Source organism: Gobius niger (assembly GCF_951799975.1).
Source record: "Gobius niger genome assembly, chromosome: 18".
Classification (NCBI taxonomy): domain Eukaryota; kingdom Metazoa; phylum Chordata; class Actinopteri; order Gobiiformes; family Gobiidae; genus Gobius; species Gobius niger.
This window is the reverse complement of record NC_136869.1, coordinates 18798135-18819081: the sequence shown is the minus strand read 5'-3', so window position 1 is coordinate 18819081 and position 20947 is coordinate 18798135. Positions and strand designations below refer to the sequence as shown.

At 41.9% G+C, this 20947-nt stretch overlaps 1 protein-coding gene across 1 annotated transcript; it reads right to left on the bottom strand.

The window, feature by feature from the left end:
• Positions 1-994: 994 nt before the first annotated feature.
• Positions 995-19603, bottom strand: ube3c (ubiquitin protein ligase E3C). The gene is made up of 24 exons (XM_079576654.1): positions 19481-19603; positions 18906-19015; positions 18755-18808; positions 18580-18654; positions 18308-18454; positions 18102-18217; positions 17874-18031; positions 17636-17789; positions 15746-15966; positions 15493-15644; positions 14614-14801; positions 12234-12320; positions 11984-12141; positions 11573-11799; positions 10139-10243; positions 9963-10050; positions 9022-9119; positions 8797-8929; positions 7701-7948; positions 5232-5444; positions 3740-3928; positions 3596-3662; positions 3268-3398; positions 995-2018 (listed from the first exon to the last, which is right to left on the bottom strand). The coding sequence occupies exons 2-24, from the start codon at positions 18969-18971 to the stop codon at positions 1848-1850; spliced, it is 3246 nt and encodes a 1081-aa protein (XP_079432780.1). The 5' UTR covers positions 18972-19015; positions 19481-19603; the 3' UTR covers positions 995-1847.
• Between the last annotated feature and the right edge of the window lie 1344 nt (positions 19604-20947).

Below are 20947 nucleotides of genomic sequence, written 5' to 3'. Positions count from 1 at the left end.
GGAGACTAGGGTATATTGTCGCGTGTTTGCGGTTAAGTGAACTGGGGCTACACCAGGTTCGTTTGATCCGGTTGGCTGTGACTGGAAGCCTTAAACATTTAATCCGAGAAATTCAGGCCCAGATTTAGTCAAATTATGATTAGGTCACATTGTTACGTCACTAAAAATGTGTGATAATTTAGTTACCTCCACTCACTTGCACTAACAATATATAACCAGCAGATGGCGGTCTCGTGTCATTTATCATCACAGTATGGATTGTGCGAAGTCCGTCCCGGATTTGTCCCTCCTCCAGCAGCATCTGCGGCACTTTTCTGTCCTTTTTATGACAGGTTAAAGTTTACATTGAGAATTTCCGCTGGCCTTTCTGGTCTGGGGGTTGATAAAACTTAAGTCTTGCAAGAATAGAATTCAGTGGGCAAGTCATTTTGTTGTGTCGGACGCTTCGATGAGCCTCTTAAAAAAAAGTGTGCGGGCTCTGAAGTAGATCACACTATGAAGATGATTCATAACACCCTACATTAACTTTGTCAGTTATAATCCATCACAATGTAATAGTCTTAAATAAATCTCGTAGTAATTGAGATGAATCCCTCATTTCAATGACAAGTCTGGTTTTTAAGACCCAATTACCACTTTGAGTTCCTTGGCCCACTGGGTGTGTGGGCTTTGGGCTCTAAAACGAGGAAAGGGCAGCACTTTGCGTTTATACAAGACGACGGGGAGATGGACTCGGTCCAAAGCAGGATGGATCTGCTCCTGGGCTGTGCTGCATCAGAGGGCACCTAGATTTATGACAATCGCACACAATCTTAATTTGTGCCCAGCCGATAATGCATCCCAAGGCCAGAATAGTTCTGCTCAGTGTTTCTTAACTGGATGTTTCTTTAATTATATGTCAGAGGCCATAAAACTCAAGAAGAAATTTCCCCCAAAGCACTGTTTTATGTCTTGATCATTAGGGTAAATCACAGGCAACAGTAAAAAGAGATTTGGAGAAGAGAATGAAAAAAAACATTGGGTTTATTCACACCTTTTCGTTTGTTGGTTTACCTATCACTAGTAGCCATGTCTTGGTGACAGGGTTGATGCCCTCAGGAGACAGCTGAGGGAGATTTTACAGATAAACAGAAGAGGAGGTGTCCGTTCATAGCAGAAACTAAGGAAACACACCCTATACAAATAATAATACAAGATTAAACATGTACATATTCACAAATCCATAATCATTCAACTATCTCCCTTCAGATATTACTGCAAACCCTCTTTTCCAAAATCTACACACATCAGATGGCCTGTGGATACTTATGGTATGGGTCATGACACTTATCAATGATTAAAAAAAACACAAAGCTGTGTGATTACATGATGAGTTATACACATTTGCTTGGCACGCAGTGAGGCAGCTTCAGTCTTAATGCCCGCTGCTCTTTATTTATATATTGCCTTTTGTAATGTTCCCACTTTCTTTTTCTTTGGTGAAAATATTCGAGAGCAGCTGCTGCTACCACTTGCTTTCATTTAAGCGCATTATATTTCCTGTTCTGAACTATTGCTGTCAATCCATGTTGCGACATTAAAATAATTAAAATGAGAGTTGTAACCATGGTTCTATGAATCCCAGGTGACCATCAGAGCCAAGGAATTATTTAGTGCATGTAGCACTCCTCCCTGGCAGTCAGGAAGCATGAGCAGAACCAACATCGATAAAATGTTTTCACTCTTCTTCATCCTAGCACATCTTCAGTTCACAAGCGTTCACACGCACACACACACCAGGCAGGGCAGTATATTGTCATGTTTTAGTCAGTCATTTCTGGGACACTTGTGTGAAGTTGTGATCCTCCTCAGCTCAGCTCAAACCCTGCAGATGACTCAATCGCGTAAAGCAGTTTGTTCCTCATGAGGTGCTGGTCACAGAACTCTGGGAGCTTGAGCAGGTTCATGCAGGTACTTGCAGTAGGCAGACGCTCCAAGTCTGATCCTCCATTGTGGATGCAGAAAGCCGGATACAGCTCCTGTGCACACAGAGCAATTTATTAGCCCATTGCCACTGATTACAACTCTAAAGAGTTTGGAACGTTTAGCGGCAGACAGATAATAGATAGGAGTCAGTGCGCGTCTATGATGAGCGCAATGTTCAAAGCAATTCCAATTAAGCAATAAGTGTCACATTCCACCAGGGGATAAATGTTAAAAGAGAGACATTACCAGCTCACCTCATATAGTGCCAATATAAAGGTAGGAAATCAGTTTAGAGCAGGACAGGTACTGAGTGGGCGACTGCCCCAGAGTTTGACCCCTGGATGAGAGGCTGAACGAATGGTCATTTCATGTTGTCTATGTGGCATTTTTTTAAATCAAGCCTTCGGATGATGAGGCCACCTCATCTGCAGACTATGACACTGGTCGTTTCCATCACGCACCGAGCCAACCAAACCTCTCCTCTACCTGATTTCATCCTGCTATTAAAAGTTAGCAAATACGGCTTTGTGGCCATGCTGCTCCGATTAAATGGCTCTTCTGGGACTTAGCCGTAATGACCCCATTTTTCTGACAATTACCGTATTAAACTATCGTTGCTTATTGAGAAAGCGCCATTACCACTGCCATCACTTTGGGAAAAAAGAGAGTTTCCATCATCTTTTTTAAATGGCTTCTCCTGACAGAGCTATTCCTTGGCTAATGAATCCTGGGCCGTTTCACGACAGCTAATTAAGCCTTAGCTGGCTCAAACGGAGGGCCGGGTCAGGGGCCACTCCCCACAAATGACTGGCCTCTCAGCACTGAGACGAGGCAGTGGGAGGGGCAGTGCTCTTCCAAAGTCAGACTGATTAAATGAGGAGGGAGCAAACAACCTCAACCAAAAGAAAAGGGAAAAGATGATGTGATTCAGAAGAGTACATTTTCTTGACACATTTGCAAACAGTAATTCATTAGTAATTAACAGCAAATATTTGCGTATCATATTACATATTAAACTACACACACTTTTGATTTAGCCTTTAAATGGTTACATCCACGTATAAAGTATTAAAAATGTTCAGTTACAGTACTTCATTACACTAGCACAAACTACATTTCTGTGTGAGCAGTGCGTTAGAGTAAATAAACAAACAGATGGGGTCACGAACTGCTGACAGAGGGAAGCCATTTGAGAACTACCCTACTACTACTATAGTTATTGCATTATATACATTTCTTTTGCATAACTTTGTCAAAAACCATAAGAATAATTATGTGTAAGGCAGGAGAAATGGAACATGCCTTGAATCCCAGCAGAGGAGGTCTGGAGCAGCTGGTAACAAATTTGAGCAGCTTCCGCTTTTCTTCATCTGTGAAGCTTTCCACCACTTCCCAGAAGATCTGGATGACTGGGTGAGTGGGCGTGTAGCCGCCTGTGACAGACAAGTGACAAGTTCATTCATTCATTCAATCATTCATCCTGCTCCGCTTATCCCTCTTAGAGGGCTGTGAGTGACTTTAGACCCACACTGGAAGGAGGTGAGCTCACCATATAAAGCAGATATGTCAACACACACTTCAAACTTCTTTCATAAACATGGTTAAATACTGTCACATGATTTGTTCTTACCAGAGTAGTTTGTGAACTTTTTCAAGTCATCAAGAGAAATGGGCACATGAGCTCCAGATATAAGCACCTTTCAGAAGAAAAATGTACATGTTTGGAGTTACTTAGACTGAACATGAGGCAGTGACGTAGCTGTGCAAACAGTACCTGCATCTCCTGCTGATCAAACATGCGCAGCCATTCCAGGTTGACCACATTGGCCAGGCCTTGTCTGAAAGCCAGACAGTGAGGTCTGATCTGCTTGTTCAGTCTGTAGTCGGCCACCAGGTGGATGTAGGCAATACGGTTAGCTGTTGTCACAGGAACGTCCTTTCCTCCAGGTTTCAACTCAACTACCTAAATACAACCACAGAATAGATCTGTTAAGTATTAGCACAGCAACTGAAATACATTTCAAACAGAACGTGAAATAGTATGTTTCCCCAATGGCACTAGGTCCAGATAGATAATAGGGACATCTGGTCCAATACAATTTGGCCCATGGCTCCCTTTTCATTAGCTTTCGAGCAGTTAGGCCTTAATAAGAAGTGCTCATTGCTGTTCATAAAGCATTAGAATGATTTTAACCTCTAAAAGCTTCTAATAAATCAGTAATGTTTTAAATGACACCTGTTACTGAACACTCTCATGTTAGAACAATCACGGATGACGGAATTGAATATGTGGATTTTTCAAAAGTCCTTATTTACTTTGCAGTAAGACAGTATGAATCACCACCAAGATAAAAGTCTACCCAGCACAATACAAAGATTAACCCCGACAATAGAATTGCAGGTTGTAGCAAAGGAGACAATAACTTTTTGAGCTCTGATAGTCTTGCCCAACATTATGAAAGTATTCAACGGCATCTTTTTTTATCGCCTAGTGCTGAAAGTTGTGGACTTGGCACACATCTCTTTGACATGCGATCATTTTCAGTTTTCCTCTGGGCAGTCGAATTCTGATTATGTGCTAATGTAAGAGAATTACTCCCGTTATCTTGCTTGCTTTAGCTATCTCACGAGGGCAAATGCGGGGCAAACTGCTCCCGGGTGTGTGCCTAATCTCTCGCAAATTGTTTTCCCCATCGCGTTTCTGAAGCCCTATTTGTGAGCAGGGGGGCTACATTGTAACTCGGCCATTTCAGGTGTTGTTTGAGAAGAGCTAATAAGACGTGTCAAAGCCCTGCGCAAACACGGCTGCCGGTTGAGTGCAGTCTAACCCCTCCGCTCCGCAGCAGACGTGCCTAAGAGCATCAGGCTGCTTCTGTCAGGCGTGTTTTCGGAGAGTTCCTGGGGTAAAGGCAGGGGAAGGGTCAACAGCGCGCAGTGACAGTAGAGACGTGCTTTATCTTTATGCTTGGTGCAAAAATCGACACATCAAGAAAGGATTGGAGTTTGGGATGAGAGGTTCATTGTTGAGTAAAAAGCATTTTGTTGGACACTAGCAAACAGTACAGTAAAAATGACTTTTCTAATGCAATTTCTGTTGGTAGAGGATTCATCTAGAGTTAGCAGGTTTTATTCATGATAAATCCTTATGGCGACAATTATTACAATGTCTAATGAACGCAACCTATTCACGCCACAATAGGCGAAATGAAAGGATAAAAGCTGCTCCATACACAGAGATGGAAACGAGCCTGTTACTTTTCATTTACCTGGGCCTCTCCCAGATCGTTGTTGACTATGGTAAAGTTGAGGCCCAGCTCCTCCACGTCTCCCTCGTAGCTCTTGAGAAACAGCAGGTTGCGGTACATTTCGGGGTCTAGCGAGGCCAGGTGGTGGATGTCCACGTCAGCGCTGGTGCCGAGCAGCTTGGACAGAAAGAAACTGGCAAAGGGCAGCTCCACAAGCATGTTCTCGTACAGGGCCTGAGAAAAGAGGGGGGAATAAGAGTTAGATGACCAGTTCAGCAAGGATTACGGCTACGATTCCACACGCAGGACGCATTCTTGGATACTATCTTCACAGCAACTCGTGTACTGCCTTAAAAGAGCTAAACAGAACCTTCTGCACAGGCATCTTTGCTACTCAAAGTTTATAAATGCCAAATCTCACCTTGACCTTAAGACTATTAAGAGCTAGATGCATGCAGGTGACTCATAAAAGCCAACGCTAATGTACTAGAATAGTCACACACACAAAAAAAAAGGCTGGGTGGAGGCATTAAAATATACAGGTCCTTATAAATGATAGCGCTAAAACCCTGACCACATCAGCTAAATGGATTATAAATCTCGCACATTTCCATAATGCACGCATCTTAAACACACACGCGCGCATAAATCACAGCTATTTTCTAAACACGGGTTAATTGCGCAACTTTAAACAATGTCTATTTTTTATGCAAAATAATCCACTTAGTATTTCTCTTGTGGCCCACAGCTCGTTTCAGACCATATGCGCGTCATGGCCCCTTGAAACCTATCAATAACACTTGTGCCGGGAAGAGGCAGCAGTAAGTGTATGCAGGGGGAAAAACAGCCTTATTTTTTCAATGGCACTCACTTTATTTATGAGTGTTTATTGCCAGAAATTGTGCCAAAATGAGTTAGCCTGGGAAGAATTAATTATTATGGCCTGGGCCTTTTAATATAAGTGAGTGCAGTGGCAACGCAATTAAAGCAGATCGCAGCACCATCAGGTGAAATAAATGCCAACAACATTTCAGGTGCATTCTGTTAGCTGCCAAATAAATTACTTAATTTACAACATTAAGAATCAATAAAATTATAATGCCTTTCAAACACATCTCCATCAATCAGAGGCGCCAACCTCTCGCTCCTAAAAGCAACTGTCAGCGCACGCAGACGAGGGAGAGAAATGTTGCAAAAGTGTGACTTTTAATTGGAGCGAGGCTAAAGAGATCCCGGTATCCCACAGTAAGAGCCATAAATGAGGGGAAGGTTGCAAGGTTTCTGCTAATGAGAGACAAATGAGGCACACTGCAGTCAGCTCTCCAGGCTTATACTATATAATGGGAACACAGACTTTTGACAATATCAGGGGAATCGCTCATCCAGATTTAATCATATTTGTCCGTTTGTAGACCGCTGTCCCGTTTTCATGTCTTCCCATTTGTGACTTAAATCTTTCTGCTTGTCAGCTGGGTGGACAAGTGAAGAAGAGGGATGATGGCCGGCCTCTATTCTGATGTTCAATCCCATTTCAGTGAGTACCCAGACAAGCCACTCCTGCCTGTAATACATCACCTCCACAACAATGGCACGCCTCGGACATTAATTAACAATATTAATCTCCTGTGTCCTTTGAGCCGCACTGTGCACTGTGCACACTGCAGCCGCAATGATGCAATCCCAATCTATATAAAGGCTCGCCTTTATTCCAGGCACTAAACAAACATCAATACACACCTTCTAAATGGCCACTCAAACGGCCATTTTTATTGAGAAAAAAAGAACTTAAGGAAGGGTTAATTGAAAGTCAAATTCAAATTCATTTCCCCTGACCTAATTGCCTGAACCATTAGCGGAAGAGAGTGGAGTATTGAAAGGCATGTGGGCGGAAAGCTTCAAGCTACTGATGGATCCTTTCTCCCAATCAAAGAAACCTAAAGAAGTGTGGAAGGAGGAGTTGTGACGCTCCACTGTGTGTACGGGACTGTCCCGGGCCGAGCGGCGGAGACAAGAGCTGGATGTTGCTGACTGTAAAACAGATCAAAATGCTATTACCACATGCTTTGAAGCCTTATTTATGTCCTGTCTGTGTGAGGCTGCTGATTTAGTGCCAGCCAAATGCAATCACTACACAAACAAGAGGCAGGAATCATCGGCTAATGGAAGCCTTAATTGAGAGACGACCGCTTGTCATGAGGTAATTCTTCTCTGCTTCAGGTGATACAGCCCCCTCCCCATAAAGCCAGCATCTAGATAAACAATCACTGCCACATGCATTAAGGATGATTTAGAAACATTAGGCTTCAATAAATAGTACCATCAACGGAAGAGGGGGACAGGAAGCCAATGGCATCAACAGATTACGCACTAAGGTAAAAAAAAAAACACTGAAGAGAACGCTTCCTCTAACATCCATAGTTTAAACCACGAGAATAATCGTTGAAAAAGAAAAATCTATCACACGGACTGGTTTCATGTTGCAACATTTACCTTCCCCAGGATCCTGCCGAGAAAGAAGTAGTGTCTGGTGAAGGAGTCTCCCACAAACATCTCGGAGGCGGGGCTGGGGTACAGCAGGCCCTCGTTAGTGGTCTTAAAAAAGCCCTGGTTTGGGTTAAAGCCCGACTTGAGCAGTTCATTCAGAAACTCCCGGAAGATCCCTCCGCCGTCGATCCCCGCCTCGTCCAGACCGTGCGCGTTCAGCAGGTGGACGCGGATGCGCTTCTTTAGGTCCGGCTCTGAAGCAACGATATGACTTGTTTTATGTAAGGCACTTACAGTTGTGTCATTTACAAATGAGGGTGAAGGGAAGGTTTCAGACTAAAGTGACATTTTTTAAAAGTTTATAATTGGACGACTGAGAGCCAACAGAAACATCTACTTTCTATGTGTATTCTTGTGTAATACTATTCAGTATTGGGTGAACACACACTTCACGCATTCATCTTCTTAATAAAGACATGCTGGAATGACATCAGAACACAACAGTAAAAAGGCTGTAATAGCAAAGGTTGCACAGTGTAAAAATCACCTTTTTACGTTGCACAAATTTACTGCATACGCAACATTTTCTGGGCCAAAGCTTTTTGACAGTTTATTCCAAATTTATCAAGAGAATACTTAAACCTAACCTTTTAAGTACACTTTGAAAATGGTCAGAGAAAGCCTTTCACGGCTCATACGGAGTGACCTGAGGAATATTCAGATCAAATTGAGTGAGAGGTCGTCTCTCCAAATAATTAATGAAATGTGATAAATCAGGGCGGCTATAACTTATAGGCATCTAAATGACATAGATCATGTCTTCACTCCAGGTCGCCTACTACTCTTTTTAATCAGATTGTCCCACGGAAGTGCCCTTTTAAATCCAAACACAAGAGAGGTGACTTAAAATAATTGATTCAGCTTTTATGTGCTCCATTAGAATAATCAGAAACACAATTATGCTTTACTCAAAAGCAACATAATGCATGAGAAGCAAAAAAAAAAAAAAACTATTTCTGGAAACAACTGTCAAGAGCTGTACGATCTTTACATTCCGTTTCTTCACACATCACTAGAGGTTTAGAAAACACAAAAAGCTCACCATTTTCTGGAGAGAGTTTATCATAGGCGTCTTCATAGATGTAGTTACGTCTAATTGTGACGTTGATGCCGTCAGGAAACGGCCCGTCCCCCTGCACATCCCGCTTGTCTGCGAAGATTAACCTCTGGAAGATCTGGGAACACAGCACATGTCAGGATCAGCTGAGCACATTCTTTTATTCACCTTTATACTTTAAGTTATTCTTTCGTCCATCGTCTACTGTACCTTGACTCGCTCCTCAAAGGGAACCACAAAAGGCAGCTCGGTCAGGATGGCCAGGTGACGCTCTTCAGACACAGACAGCTGCGGCGGCTCCAGGCCAACTGCAGAGACACACATGATATTGAACGCATTAGGACTGAAACAACTCTTTATGATGTAATAAGGTTGAAAAAATAACATCTCCATAACATAATGTCTAGAGTAATAATAAACAAAATAATCGCTAGTTGCAGCCCTAATTTACATGAAAATAAAAATGAGCATATTTCGCCTTTAGGATGGTGTCCTTTTGGGTCAATTCTGGATTTGACCTACTCAAACTGTTTTCACTTTGCACCCCCTTAGACTCAATTATTCTGCACAATTAGTCAGTCTGATCTGCATTATCCCATCAGGGTTCCATCTTTGAGGAGAAGTATGGCCGTGCAGTGGTCAATACATTGCTCATTCATCAGCCATGGCGCTGTCCATTTAAGGAAATGAGAAAAGGCTAGACAAACACATTGAGCAGATGTGCTTGGGTTCATCAGGTACTTTCACCCTAATTGAATTCCTCCCATACAGGCTTTAAGTGGCATTAGGCCGATCATACGCACATTGTGATCAGCTTGTTTTCACACCTGCTGTAAAAATCTGTTAAATGATCCAGATAATGAACCACATTTTTGCAGACTACAAGTTTTGTGCTAAAAACTGACACCGTATATCGCTGCTGTAGTCACTTTCCCAAGTCATTAAAGAGTAAAAGAAGGGAGGAAGGTGAACTTGCATATTAATTCATGTGCATAAATTAATATTTTGCAACTTTGTCGGCAAAGCAGAGTTCACCTTCATGGAAACACCAACAAATCCCAGCACTTCAGCGTGTTCCTCTGGGTCTTTATAATCCAATCCAGTCAACACGAAGCACTCTTTTTAATCTACAGACGCTTTAAGAACCTTACCATCCAGAGTGGACTGCAGTGGCCCAATGCGGCCCATCCGACGTGTGCGCCACACATTTCTTGCAGAGGGCACGTACAGTTGGGTGACCTAAACCGTGGTACGGACAAACAAAAATAATAGTTACTAATAACCCTGTGCTTGGGAAGAAAGAAACAAGTCAGAGGGAAGACATTACCCTATCTGCTCGAATGTTCCCCTCTTCAGAAAGCCAGTGACCCGCTGGACAAAACGGTCGCCTGATGTCTCGAGCCTTGATCATCTTCACCAAGTTAGTGATGACCTGTCGTGGATCAAACAGACGGCAACTGACTCCAAACGGCAAAATACCAAGCAGTGCTAGTCTGTTACGGTAAATACTTTTGGAAGGCCCCAAAGGTAACGAAGGAAAGCATAATTCGCTTCCAGACTTTAACCTCTCGTGTGTCATTGCCTGCGCATGTGAAAGGGGGAGTTCTGACGTCGGCCATAACAATTAGAGCCAGACCATTTCCATATAATACGCAGAGTAGATTGTTTCAAATCGAAATGTTCTTACCTAAAGCACATCATTTTCATAAAGTGACCATCAATCTCTGCGAATCACCAGAAGGCAACTACGGTCCGCAATAATGGCAAGTGCAAAATGCTGTAAAAAGCGCGTGGCAATGGGTTTGGAGCAGACCTACCCCCTGACTCTGGGAATGAATAAGCATTCCTTAATTAGCCCATCGGGTTAAGTGCAAGCCTTAATGGGCCTTTCCCAAACTCCTGGGTGACATCGCTCTCCAAACATGGCCAAGAAGAAAGTTCCATTAGCAATATTAATACAAGCTTAGTTGATCATTTTCATTCAATTAACTTCTTTCAATTAAATAGATAGCTCGACAATAGAGGTGATAAAAGATGGAGGGACGGCTGATGACACCAACTAAACATTAGCGTGTTAAGGGTCAGCAGCGTTAAACTGACTGTAAATCCTACCATTCAATTTGGAAAATGCATTTTCCCTGCTCCCCACTTCTTTAATGGGTCGTTTTAGCTGACAAGAGGCCCTTGAGCAGATCTTTTATGAAAATTCCCTAGGTGCTCTTTGTGTATTTGCCACCTTTTGCCGAGCACTGGTGTCGAGTATTGAATCCTTCTCCCAAAGACAAGGAAGTTGCCAGATTACAGCTTCCTTTGCAGCTCAAGAGGTTACAAAGGTTCTGGAGTGTTAAGTTATTGCAGTCTTCTACATTTAGTAAACAGAGTAAAAGTCTCATGTCTCTTCAGTCTCATGAAAACCTATATGTACCCTTGTGTAGTCGGGAGCCGGAAGAACAACAAAGACAATTAGGATATAAATGTGTTAGTGCCATTGACTTCGCAAAGCAACTCCAGATTCGATGCGGGTTATTGTAGAGCATTTGTTCAGATAGATTAGACACAAGTCGTATTTAATTAGAATCATTTTCCCCAAAACAATCCAAATTGACCATCAAGACCTGCAGTGTGAAGGTAGCCATTCCCTGAGGACAAGTCTGATGCTTCATGTTGCTGCACGGTTGGGATGTAAATGCAGAAAAAATGCATGACATAAATGTCCTGAGAGGATAAATTCCGTGTTTTGTTTTCCATTGGTTTGTCTCACCTTAAAAAGCTGCACCCAGCTCTTCTGTTCAGCCTGGATGCGCTGCTGGACTTCAGTGTTGGTCTTGACTCCCACACTGCGGAAGGCGGCCATGTACTCCTCGCGGTGCTCTGTTTTCGTCTCGGGATACGCCAGTTTGATAATTCCCAGACAGGCATCTCGGAGACAGCGAGACAGTGTGACAAGCTCGGACAGAGTGAAGGGCATCATGGAGGACTGTGTCTGACCTGCTCAGAAACACAAGAAAAAGTCTGTCTCATATTTCAGCTTCATTCACAACTATAATAAACAGTACTTAGGAGTTAGGGAACACACACTTTTAAAACACTTGAACAGTGTTATTCCATCTATCGCCCTTTCAGAAAGCGTTATGTTGCAATAAAGCATACGGTACCTTCATCTTAAAATTACCTTCTAATTCATGCCCAAAAAACTCGCTGTCATGCACCGAGATGAGGGAGTGGCTGAAAAGGGAGCTGAACAGATAGAAAAGGGGGATGATGCGATTGGAGTCTTCGAACGACATGGGAGAGCCTCTGGATAGGAGCTGCAGCAGCGGCACCATTGAGCTGTGGATGCATAAAAGACGAGGGTGACATTTACAATAATATCAGCTGGTTGCTATTTATTAAGTTAAATTCTTTGAATTAGCAGCTCATACCCCGTGATCATTTTGGTTGTCATAGAACAGATCAAGTGCCAGAGGTGCCTCAGGAACCGTGCATTGAAGGCTAAACTGTACAGAAGCCTGCAAAGCATGATGAAAGAAACAAACATGTTATGATACATTATACAAGTCAAGACAGAACTAAAAGGCTCGTTTCAATCACATGACACAATCAGTATGAAATACAGTAAAAATACTTTCCGCCAATTTGTCTGTTATGTACAAACTGTAAACTTTGCCTCATTAAACAGAGGACACAAGTAAAAGAGGAATGAAACTGATGGCATTGTTAAGCAGCATTTCCTTCATAGATATTGTGGCTCTTTTTCTCCCCTTTTATACTTTGTGGGGGCCAAGAAGGAATTAAATGAGCCATTAAGCTTTATTTAGGTGAGGCACCTTCCATTAGTAAACTAGTTGCTGGCAAGGGTACCCAGCCTGGGTCATAAACAGCCCTCTGGCTTCCTGCTGGAGCCCCATTTAACTTAATGGCCAGGCTGCAGGACAATGGAGGGCTGAGGAGGAGGGGTGGCCTAGTCCTCCCTCTGACCCTCAGCTACCGCAGCTTCCACACTCACTCAATTCAATGATAACACTAAGGTGGCCTCCTCACAAACCTGGCCATAGACGCTCTGCACTCAATGAGGCTGTGGCACCAAGGTGTAAAGCACCTCTTTGTTCAGCTTTATGTCTATTTGTGTACTTTTAAATGACATACCTCTTCACACTAAGGCAAAGTACGGACAATAATGTGGGAAAGCCAAAAGAAGAAATAAAGTGGCTCTGCGTGCTAGTGGTGGCACGGGCTACACAGACTTCTCCACCTATAACTATTAATTAGTCAAAGGTCGAAAGGGACCACATGCATACGTGGTCTTTGCACCCAAAGACTTTATTCACAGGAAAAGTTTTCATTCAAACGCACTCATCAAACTCAAATGTGATTTCATAATCCTATGCAAATAAGATATAGCACTGGGGTGACAGACAAGCAGCATTTGCCTTGAAAAATGGTTTGCGCTGAGCGCACACCATCTGTCAGCGCTACAAGGCTCAGGAGAGAAGAAAGTGCTAGTGCGGTGGGCTCATAACAAGTGATGCGGGTGTTTGATTGAAATGGGAAACAAAGTACTAAATGCCAGCTGACATGCTGATTTACAGCCTAAGAGAACCCAAACCCCCATTTCAATCACCAAATGAACTACTAATAAACAAAGTCAAGACATCAAAAGCCTGTGTGTGCATGTGCATGTGCAAAAAGCTACTGATGAATCACACCCACTTCATTTCATTTTGTTGGTGTACAAACCCACATTTAAACTCTTTATAAATACCTGACAAAGGCTTTATCTGCATAACATCGATATCAATGTCTCAGGATAACAATAAAGTTTCAGCAAAAAAATAAAACGTAAATCAATATTATTTTAATTCTATAATTAATTATTAAGGAATCAAAACAACTGAGCGCTAGATAACCTCAGTAACTGTTTAAAGTTAAATTACACTACAACCACTAAAATTTCCATGAGCTAATAGCAAATCCATCAAAAAAAATCAATTTTTGAGGAGTGCAATTTCATGAGACATTTTACATATTTATTAAAGGCAGCATGCCGGGCCGCTGGACCCCTGGCCAGGCTCTTTCCTTTTTTTTGCTTTAGAGCAGTAAATCAAGGCAAGGATGCAATTTGCTCCCCTTAGCCTCTTGTAAAGCTATCCCGTCCACTTCTGCAGTGATTAATCTTTCTCAGTGAGCTAATTATTTTGTACAGATATCCAATAATGATGGAAGACGAAGGGCAGGATTTATGGTAAAAGCGCATGAAAAAAGAAGCTGTAAAATAGAGAATGAGGCAGCAACCACAGATTAGGAAACATTTGCAGTGAGTGCTTCACGACTAATATTTCCTCGAACAACAGGATGCAGGATTGAAGAACAAGCCAGTAGTAGCGACTGAACTAATAATGAACCAGTGCAGGTTGACTATCCATGAATCTCAGTCTAGATCACCTCCTGTCAGTCACTGCTCCCCCAGCCCCTCCGCCACCTCTGACATCCTGGTTCTAATGTAATCAACCTGAGGAGAGGTAATTGCCCCTATCCTAGACTGACAGCTTCCCTGACATCCCTGCTTCCTCTGCCGGTTGTAAATGCCAACAGTGCGGGCCGCAGATAACTGCCTGCCCCTCTCGCTGTTATTTACATTACTGCCTACAGCACGGACAGGCATAAAGATACAGCTTCCCTCTCCGTCGGTCCGGTGGGTTAACATGCCATTTACCGACTCAGCCAGTTTATTAGTGTCTTAAAAAAACACATAAGAGGTGAGTAAAATCCTGATCATATTTTTGATTCTTTAGCATCGTGTACCTGACTTTGGGCACCATGAGTCGATGCTGGACCATGAGGGTGTGACAGATGGACGCCATCATGGTGAAGACCTCCTCACTGGCCGAGTCCCTCCACACCAGGTTGAGCAGGGCGTTGGTCTGCTGCTTAGTGTCCAGTTTATGCACACACTCTTCTGTGATAAGCTGCACGGAGATTCGACTGTCATCCTAATAAAAACACAAAGACTGACATGTAATAGGCAAATTTACAGAAAATATCTTAAACAACATGGTAATAATTTTCAGGAAATTGTCATAGCAAGCACCTGCCCCTCTTGAGTCTGAGAAAAGAAACTCCAATAAATGTTTACTATAACTGTATTAAGAGTTAAAAGGTTAAAATGAGGCAATGTGGTACTCTCTCCCACCCATACTTGCTCCCCTTCGCTGCGCAGCTGTTTCAATTAAGAGAAAAAAAGAAAAGAAAATGTTGCTTGGCCCATGTGATGAAAGGATTAAGCTAAGCATGAGATGGAGAGAAAAGAGGAAAGCATTTCCTGGATACGTAGGACATCAGGAGGAGCTGTTTGGAGGCTGCCAATGCCCTGCCAAGAATAGCTCCAGGAGAAGATTCAAAGATTATTCAAAGATGCGCGAGTGGGTTGAAACACAGCTCCAGGTAAGTTTTTGATGAGAGAACATTGTAACAAGGGATAAAGCTCTTATACAGTTGATTTAGCATTATGACCCCATTTACTAAAATAAAATGCCAAATTCGTGAAAATACAGAAAAATGCTTTCAAAACTTGCTAGCTTTATTCTTTTAAATTCTTGACATTGTTGTCTTCTTCTGTGGAAAAATTGTGATGGTAGGTTAGTTAGTTGGAAAGTGACAGTGTTGTATGTCAAGACTATTGACCTGCATGGATGGTAGGTGGATCCCAGCATCATCGTCATCCTCAGAGTCACTGTTGACCTCGGGCCTGTTGATGCTCTCTGACACTGGCAGCAAGGGCAGGAGTGTTTGTAGAGCTCGGAGGTAAAGGAGCAGGCCATCTTCTGACAGTGAGCCTGTACACACACAGAGAGATGAGAAACACGTGACATTACTTAAAAACACTCACATTTAATTAGAGAAGTATCAATACTGATATTACTAAAATGAGTCAGACCTAATCCATTTTCTCCAGCAGAAAGAACAAAGTAGAGAATCCATGGTGCCTGGCTTCGAGCGGATGTGGAGGCGTCTACAGTCGCCTTAAGGGAGCTAAGGAAGGCCTCGAATGGGAATGAAATGTGAGGGTCTGACAGCGCTGGGATAAAGTAGTGAAAAATCTGTTCAGTGAACGGTGCAGAGATAAACTCCTCTGTAAAGGCCGCAAACACAAATTGCCTGAAAAAAAGTAAAAACACAACACATTGTAGATGCATTAAAAATCAACAGAACTAAATTATTCTGAAGGTCCAAGTGACTCAGGTTGGGTTCACATGGAAAACAAATATTTCCTCTCCAAACAAGAGTCGCTTTGTGTCTCAGTAACACACATCTGGTGGGCCACCGCAGATAATTAGCTGTTCAAACTCAAGTGTACACAAGTTCCTCACACTCCCACATTGCTGTTGTGGAAGGAGAAAGAGCCAACTTGTTGTTTGCCATCGAGAATGTCTCAAACTGAAGGTAAATAGTCAGATATTCTGCACTCAGCGAGTAAGTGGGAGTCTTTGATACTTTGTTGTAAACTGGTCGTGAAGCAACTAATGCTCCAATTCAAAATGAGAGAAAACTGATACAAAAGGGTTTACTTTAATTATAAAGTGGGAACCAAATGTTTAAATATAAAAAGACACATTTTTGTCTCACTGTCTGACATGAAACCAGAATGAACTATGAAATTTCTAAATTATTTCTACTTGCTAAATGCCAGAAGAATGAGAAATAGAATTTTCTACACGGTTTTATACTTTATTTTTTACAAAGCCAAAGGTTTTACATCATATTTCATTAATATTTGGTAGCATTGCCTTGGAATTGTATAACTTGTAGATATCCTTTGCTAACTTCTCACAATAGAGATTTCCGCAATTGAGAAAAAAAAAAAATACATTTTGGTCCATTCCTCCATAAAGGTGTAACTGAGCCAAATTTGTAGGCCGCACCTGCCTTTTCAGCTCTGCCCACACATTTTTAACTGGATTGAGATCAGGACTTTGTGATGGCCACTTCAAAACATTGACTTTGTTATCCTTAAGCCATTTTGTAACCAGTCTGGCAGTTTGCTTTGGGTCATTGTCCATTTGGAAGACCCATCTGTGCCCAAGCTTAACCTTCCTGGCCGATGTCTTGGGATGTTGCTGCAATATTTCCACATAGTGTTCTTTCTTCATGATGTCATCTATTTTGTAAGAGCAGCAGTCCCTCCCGCAGCAAAACAACCCCACAGCATGATGCTGCCACCCCCATATTTGACAGTTGGGACGATGTTCTCATACTTGCAAGATTGCCCCGTTTGCTTTGTATGCATTTGCAAACTCCAATCTGTCTTTTGATGTTTCTTTTGGAGTAAGGGCTTCTTCCCTCTCAGCCCATATCGGTACAGTACTTGTTTCACTCTGGATAATGACAATCTCTTACCAGGTTCAGCCAGCATCTTTACCAGGTCTTTTGCATTTGTTCTTGGGTTGATAATCTCAGAACACAGAACCCGCCTTCTGTCTGATCTGTATGATGACTGGCCATTTCCATCATTATTTGAACCACTGCACCTGGCACCTTCAGGTGTCTTGAAATTGCACTCAAGGATGAACCAGACTTGTGCTTCCAAGGTCATGACATCAACATCAAAGCATTTAGCAAATTTAGCAAATTATAATTGACCTTAAAAAGGGAAAAGTTAATACTGGTTTTGTGTCGAACAATGAGGGAAAAAAATGCACGTTTGTCTTTTTATATAGTGTATGTAAACATCTGGTTCACACTATGTGCATAGACCAGTAAAAATCTTCATTAACATGACCGTAAATAGCACCATTTTGAAACTAAACCCATGTATATGAAATTGTACCTTGCGTCTGTTGTGCAGGAGGAGTAGGTAAAGTGCAGAGGTTTTATGATGTTCTCCAAAAGTGTGCTTGCGAGAGGGATAGACAGTTTCTCACTGTATTCCAGACTGGAAGGTAGTCTGTGATTCACTAGAGAGTACAGAGACCTGTAGTATCCTAAAACACACATTTTCAGCTGTTAGAGTAAATATGGTGTGAATTACTAGTCAAGCCAAATATAACATGTAACAAGAAACTTACCTTTCTGTACCATATAGTGCAAAATCTGCTCAAGTAATGACGCTATATAATGAGCATCTGGAATAACAGGAAGATACGTTTTGTCTGAAGTAAAAATTTCTAGGATTCGCATGGGTACTGCCACATTTAAACTGTCTTCACTGCAACTCTGCAGGAGTCTGCAAAACATATACATTGTCAACAGATGACACAAAAAACTAAAGTTCACTATTACTAATTAATAATTACCTGCAGCAGAAGCCAAGGATTCTCTTGATTTGAAAAATACATGTCTGCTTATGTGGGCCTAGCAGCTGTTTAACAAACTGATTGTTGTGTTTTACCAGATTATGGCCAAGCCATATCTTGATAAAAAAAAGACAGGTAGAGAAGGCAAAACTCAGTGATACATATGAGACACAAAAAACTTAATGATAGCTATGGTAGATTCTTACCAATCGATGTGCATCCACACTTTGTCTGTAGAAAAATATTAATCGCCTTGATAAGAGGCAAAGACTAGGACCATCTAAAACAAACTGAGATCCCAGTGCCTGTGTCTGGTTGACACACTCATCAAAGCAGGCTCTTTGAAACGCATACTGCAAGGTAGAGAATTACACTCAGAGTTTACAAGGTATTCCAAGAACCATCGATATAATAACACATACAACTCAATACAAGCTTAATCAAAATTATATTTAAAATGATTACATAGTTATTATACCTGCCGCTTTAGATCTTGGTATCCACGTATAAAGGACTGGATGATAATTGCATTCTTCAACCTCTTTCTTTCATCCTAATGGACACAAGTTTGTTTATTTCACAGATATCAGTTGATAACTTGTGGTAATGTATAAATATACCTATGGTGGAAGCATAAAACACTGAACACCCACCTCTCTTTTCCTTCGCTCTTCTTGAGTGCGGTGCAACAGAGAGGCTTTCTCCTCCTGGACAGCAGAGTACACCAGGGTGTTGAGTAATTACAACATGTATATACGTATGTTACATGAGGCAACAAATCCTTTTGAGCGAAATGTCAGTCACCTTTTTACTTGCTCCTCCAAGTGATACTTTAGGTCTTGTCTTGAAATCTCCCTCAAAGCTAAACATTTTAGATTTTTACCATTCACCAAATGTAAAACTGCCACAGCAACCTGGAAGAAAATAAAGCTTAGTATGCACGAAACATAAGCATTAAAACCCCACAAAACTATTCTCGTGGGGAAACAAACGCTACACATTCCCAAATAAAAGTCACTTTCACTTAGAGAGAGCGTTATGTCTTCTGTGTTGGACAGTACTATGCTAGCAGCCCCGGTAAATGCAGCTAGCTCGTGACTCAGCAGCTGTCAGGGGGAAAAAACTGTATTTCTTCGAACAAAAAATCTCCACGTACACTGCGAACACGGACCAACACTTTGTATTCATTCGTGATGTGACAGATTTTTACCAAACGTATTGACGTAACTTGATTTAGTTGACGTTAGCACTGCAGTTAGCAGTACAGCTAAACACTGGCATACAAAGCTAACTTCAGTGTTTTTTTCTGTGTCTTTAACATCGTCCATTCATTACGACAGGAATTCAAACTGAAACATAAAAATATATGAAACATTTACCTTTGCCTTTTCGGATGAAGAGGTATATATTTAGGATCAAAGCAAGTCTAAAAATGTTCTTCCTCCTCACACTGAAAATCAACACAACACAAGAGGAACGATCTACATCCGCTTCCGGCATTGTCCCAAAGCCGATTGGACAGTATTCACGCCAATCTAAGCCAAGTTACCTAAACCCGCCCCCTTCTGTTCCAAGCTGGCTGGTCCTCATTCAGACTAAAGTCGGGGATACAAATATGATTAGATGATGGTCGAAATAGCCTGTGACTCAGGCAAAACATATGATTCTTTTTTGTGTTGTGCTAGTTTTTCCTCCGATGCCAGAAAACGGTTTGTGTTTGACTCTGCCTCTTTCATTAGCTAGGAAAAAGAGGAATTATTTGCGCATGATGGAGAGATGGATCCTGTGCTACTGATCACAGTGTCTTCTGTAGCCTACCTTAGACCCAGACTAAATTGGTTGCTAGCTCGTGACCTCTCAGACGACAGAGACATGTATAGTCAGCAGTGTAAGCTCTATGGGCAGGCCAATATGCCTGTCCGTAAGCTCCACATGTGCACTGCCAATGTAATAACCGCGCTTTTCAGGTTCAGGTGAATGTCACACTGATTCTCTGAGAATCTCACTGAAGGTTCCAAGACACGAGTGCAAGTGAAATGTTTGTAAACTGTAATGTGAGATCCTGTGCAGCAGTTATTCGCTATTGTATTTATTCATTGATGTGCAGAGTTGCAGACCACTGTAATCCTATAATTGAAGCTCTGGTCTCCTGTAGTAAGAGCTCTGTCAGATTCACATCTGGATGAAGATCCTGTCATTATGTGTGAGATACTGTAAAATGTACATACATTGTACAATATTTTGTTATCTTATTCTTTAATTTTCTACTCTATGTGGACCATGTCTTTTTGCGTCCTTAATAAAATCTAATAATAATAATATTAATAATAATAATATATCCACATTCGTTGAGTTTAAATAAATAGTACTGGTCCCGTCAGATCTAGGAAGCTCTGCAGGTTAGTCCATGTTAGTTAGCTTCCTGGAATGAGACAATGATGGAATATCTGGTAGCCTATGCTTTGTGAGTGTGTGTGAGTGTTATTGATGTTGCTACATCAGCATATTAGTGCAGATGTGCAGCTGCGCTTCTGTCAGTCTACCCCAGTCCAGAGCAGAACTGAGTCCTGTTGACATTACGTTAGTGAGATTTCCTTTAAATACATAGTGTCCAGTGCGCACAGGCTGGGCATCGTCTCAGGCTGGGAGGGTATGTCGTAGATTGTTCTTGATTTTACTGATCTTAATTTAGGCTATAAGGCTATTTATGTCATGTATAGTCTTGATCTATAGGCTAGGTTATAGATCAGCATTATAACGTTGTAGGCTAGGCTTTTTTTAAGCTATGTCTATTTGGTGTTAGTGCCAATGTTTGTGCGTAATGGGTATCTTTGGTTTAGCCCATT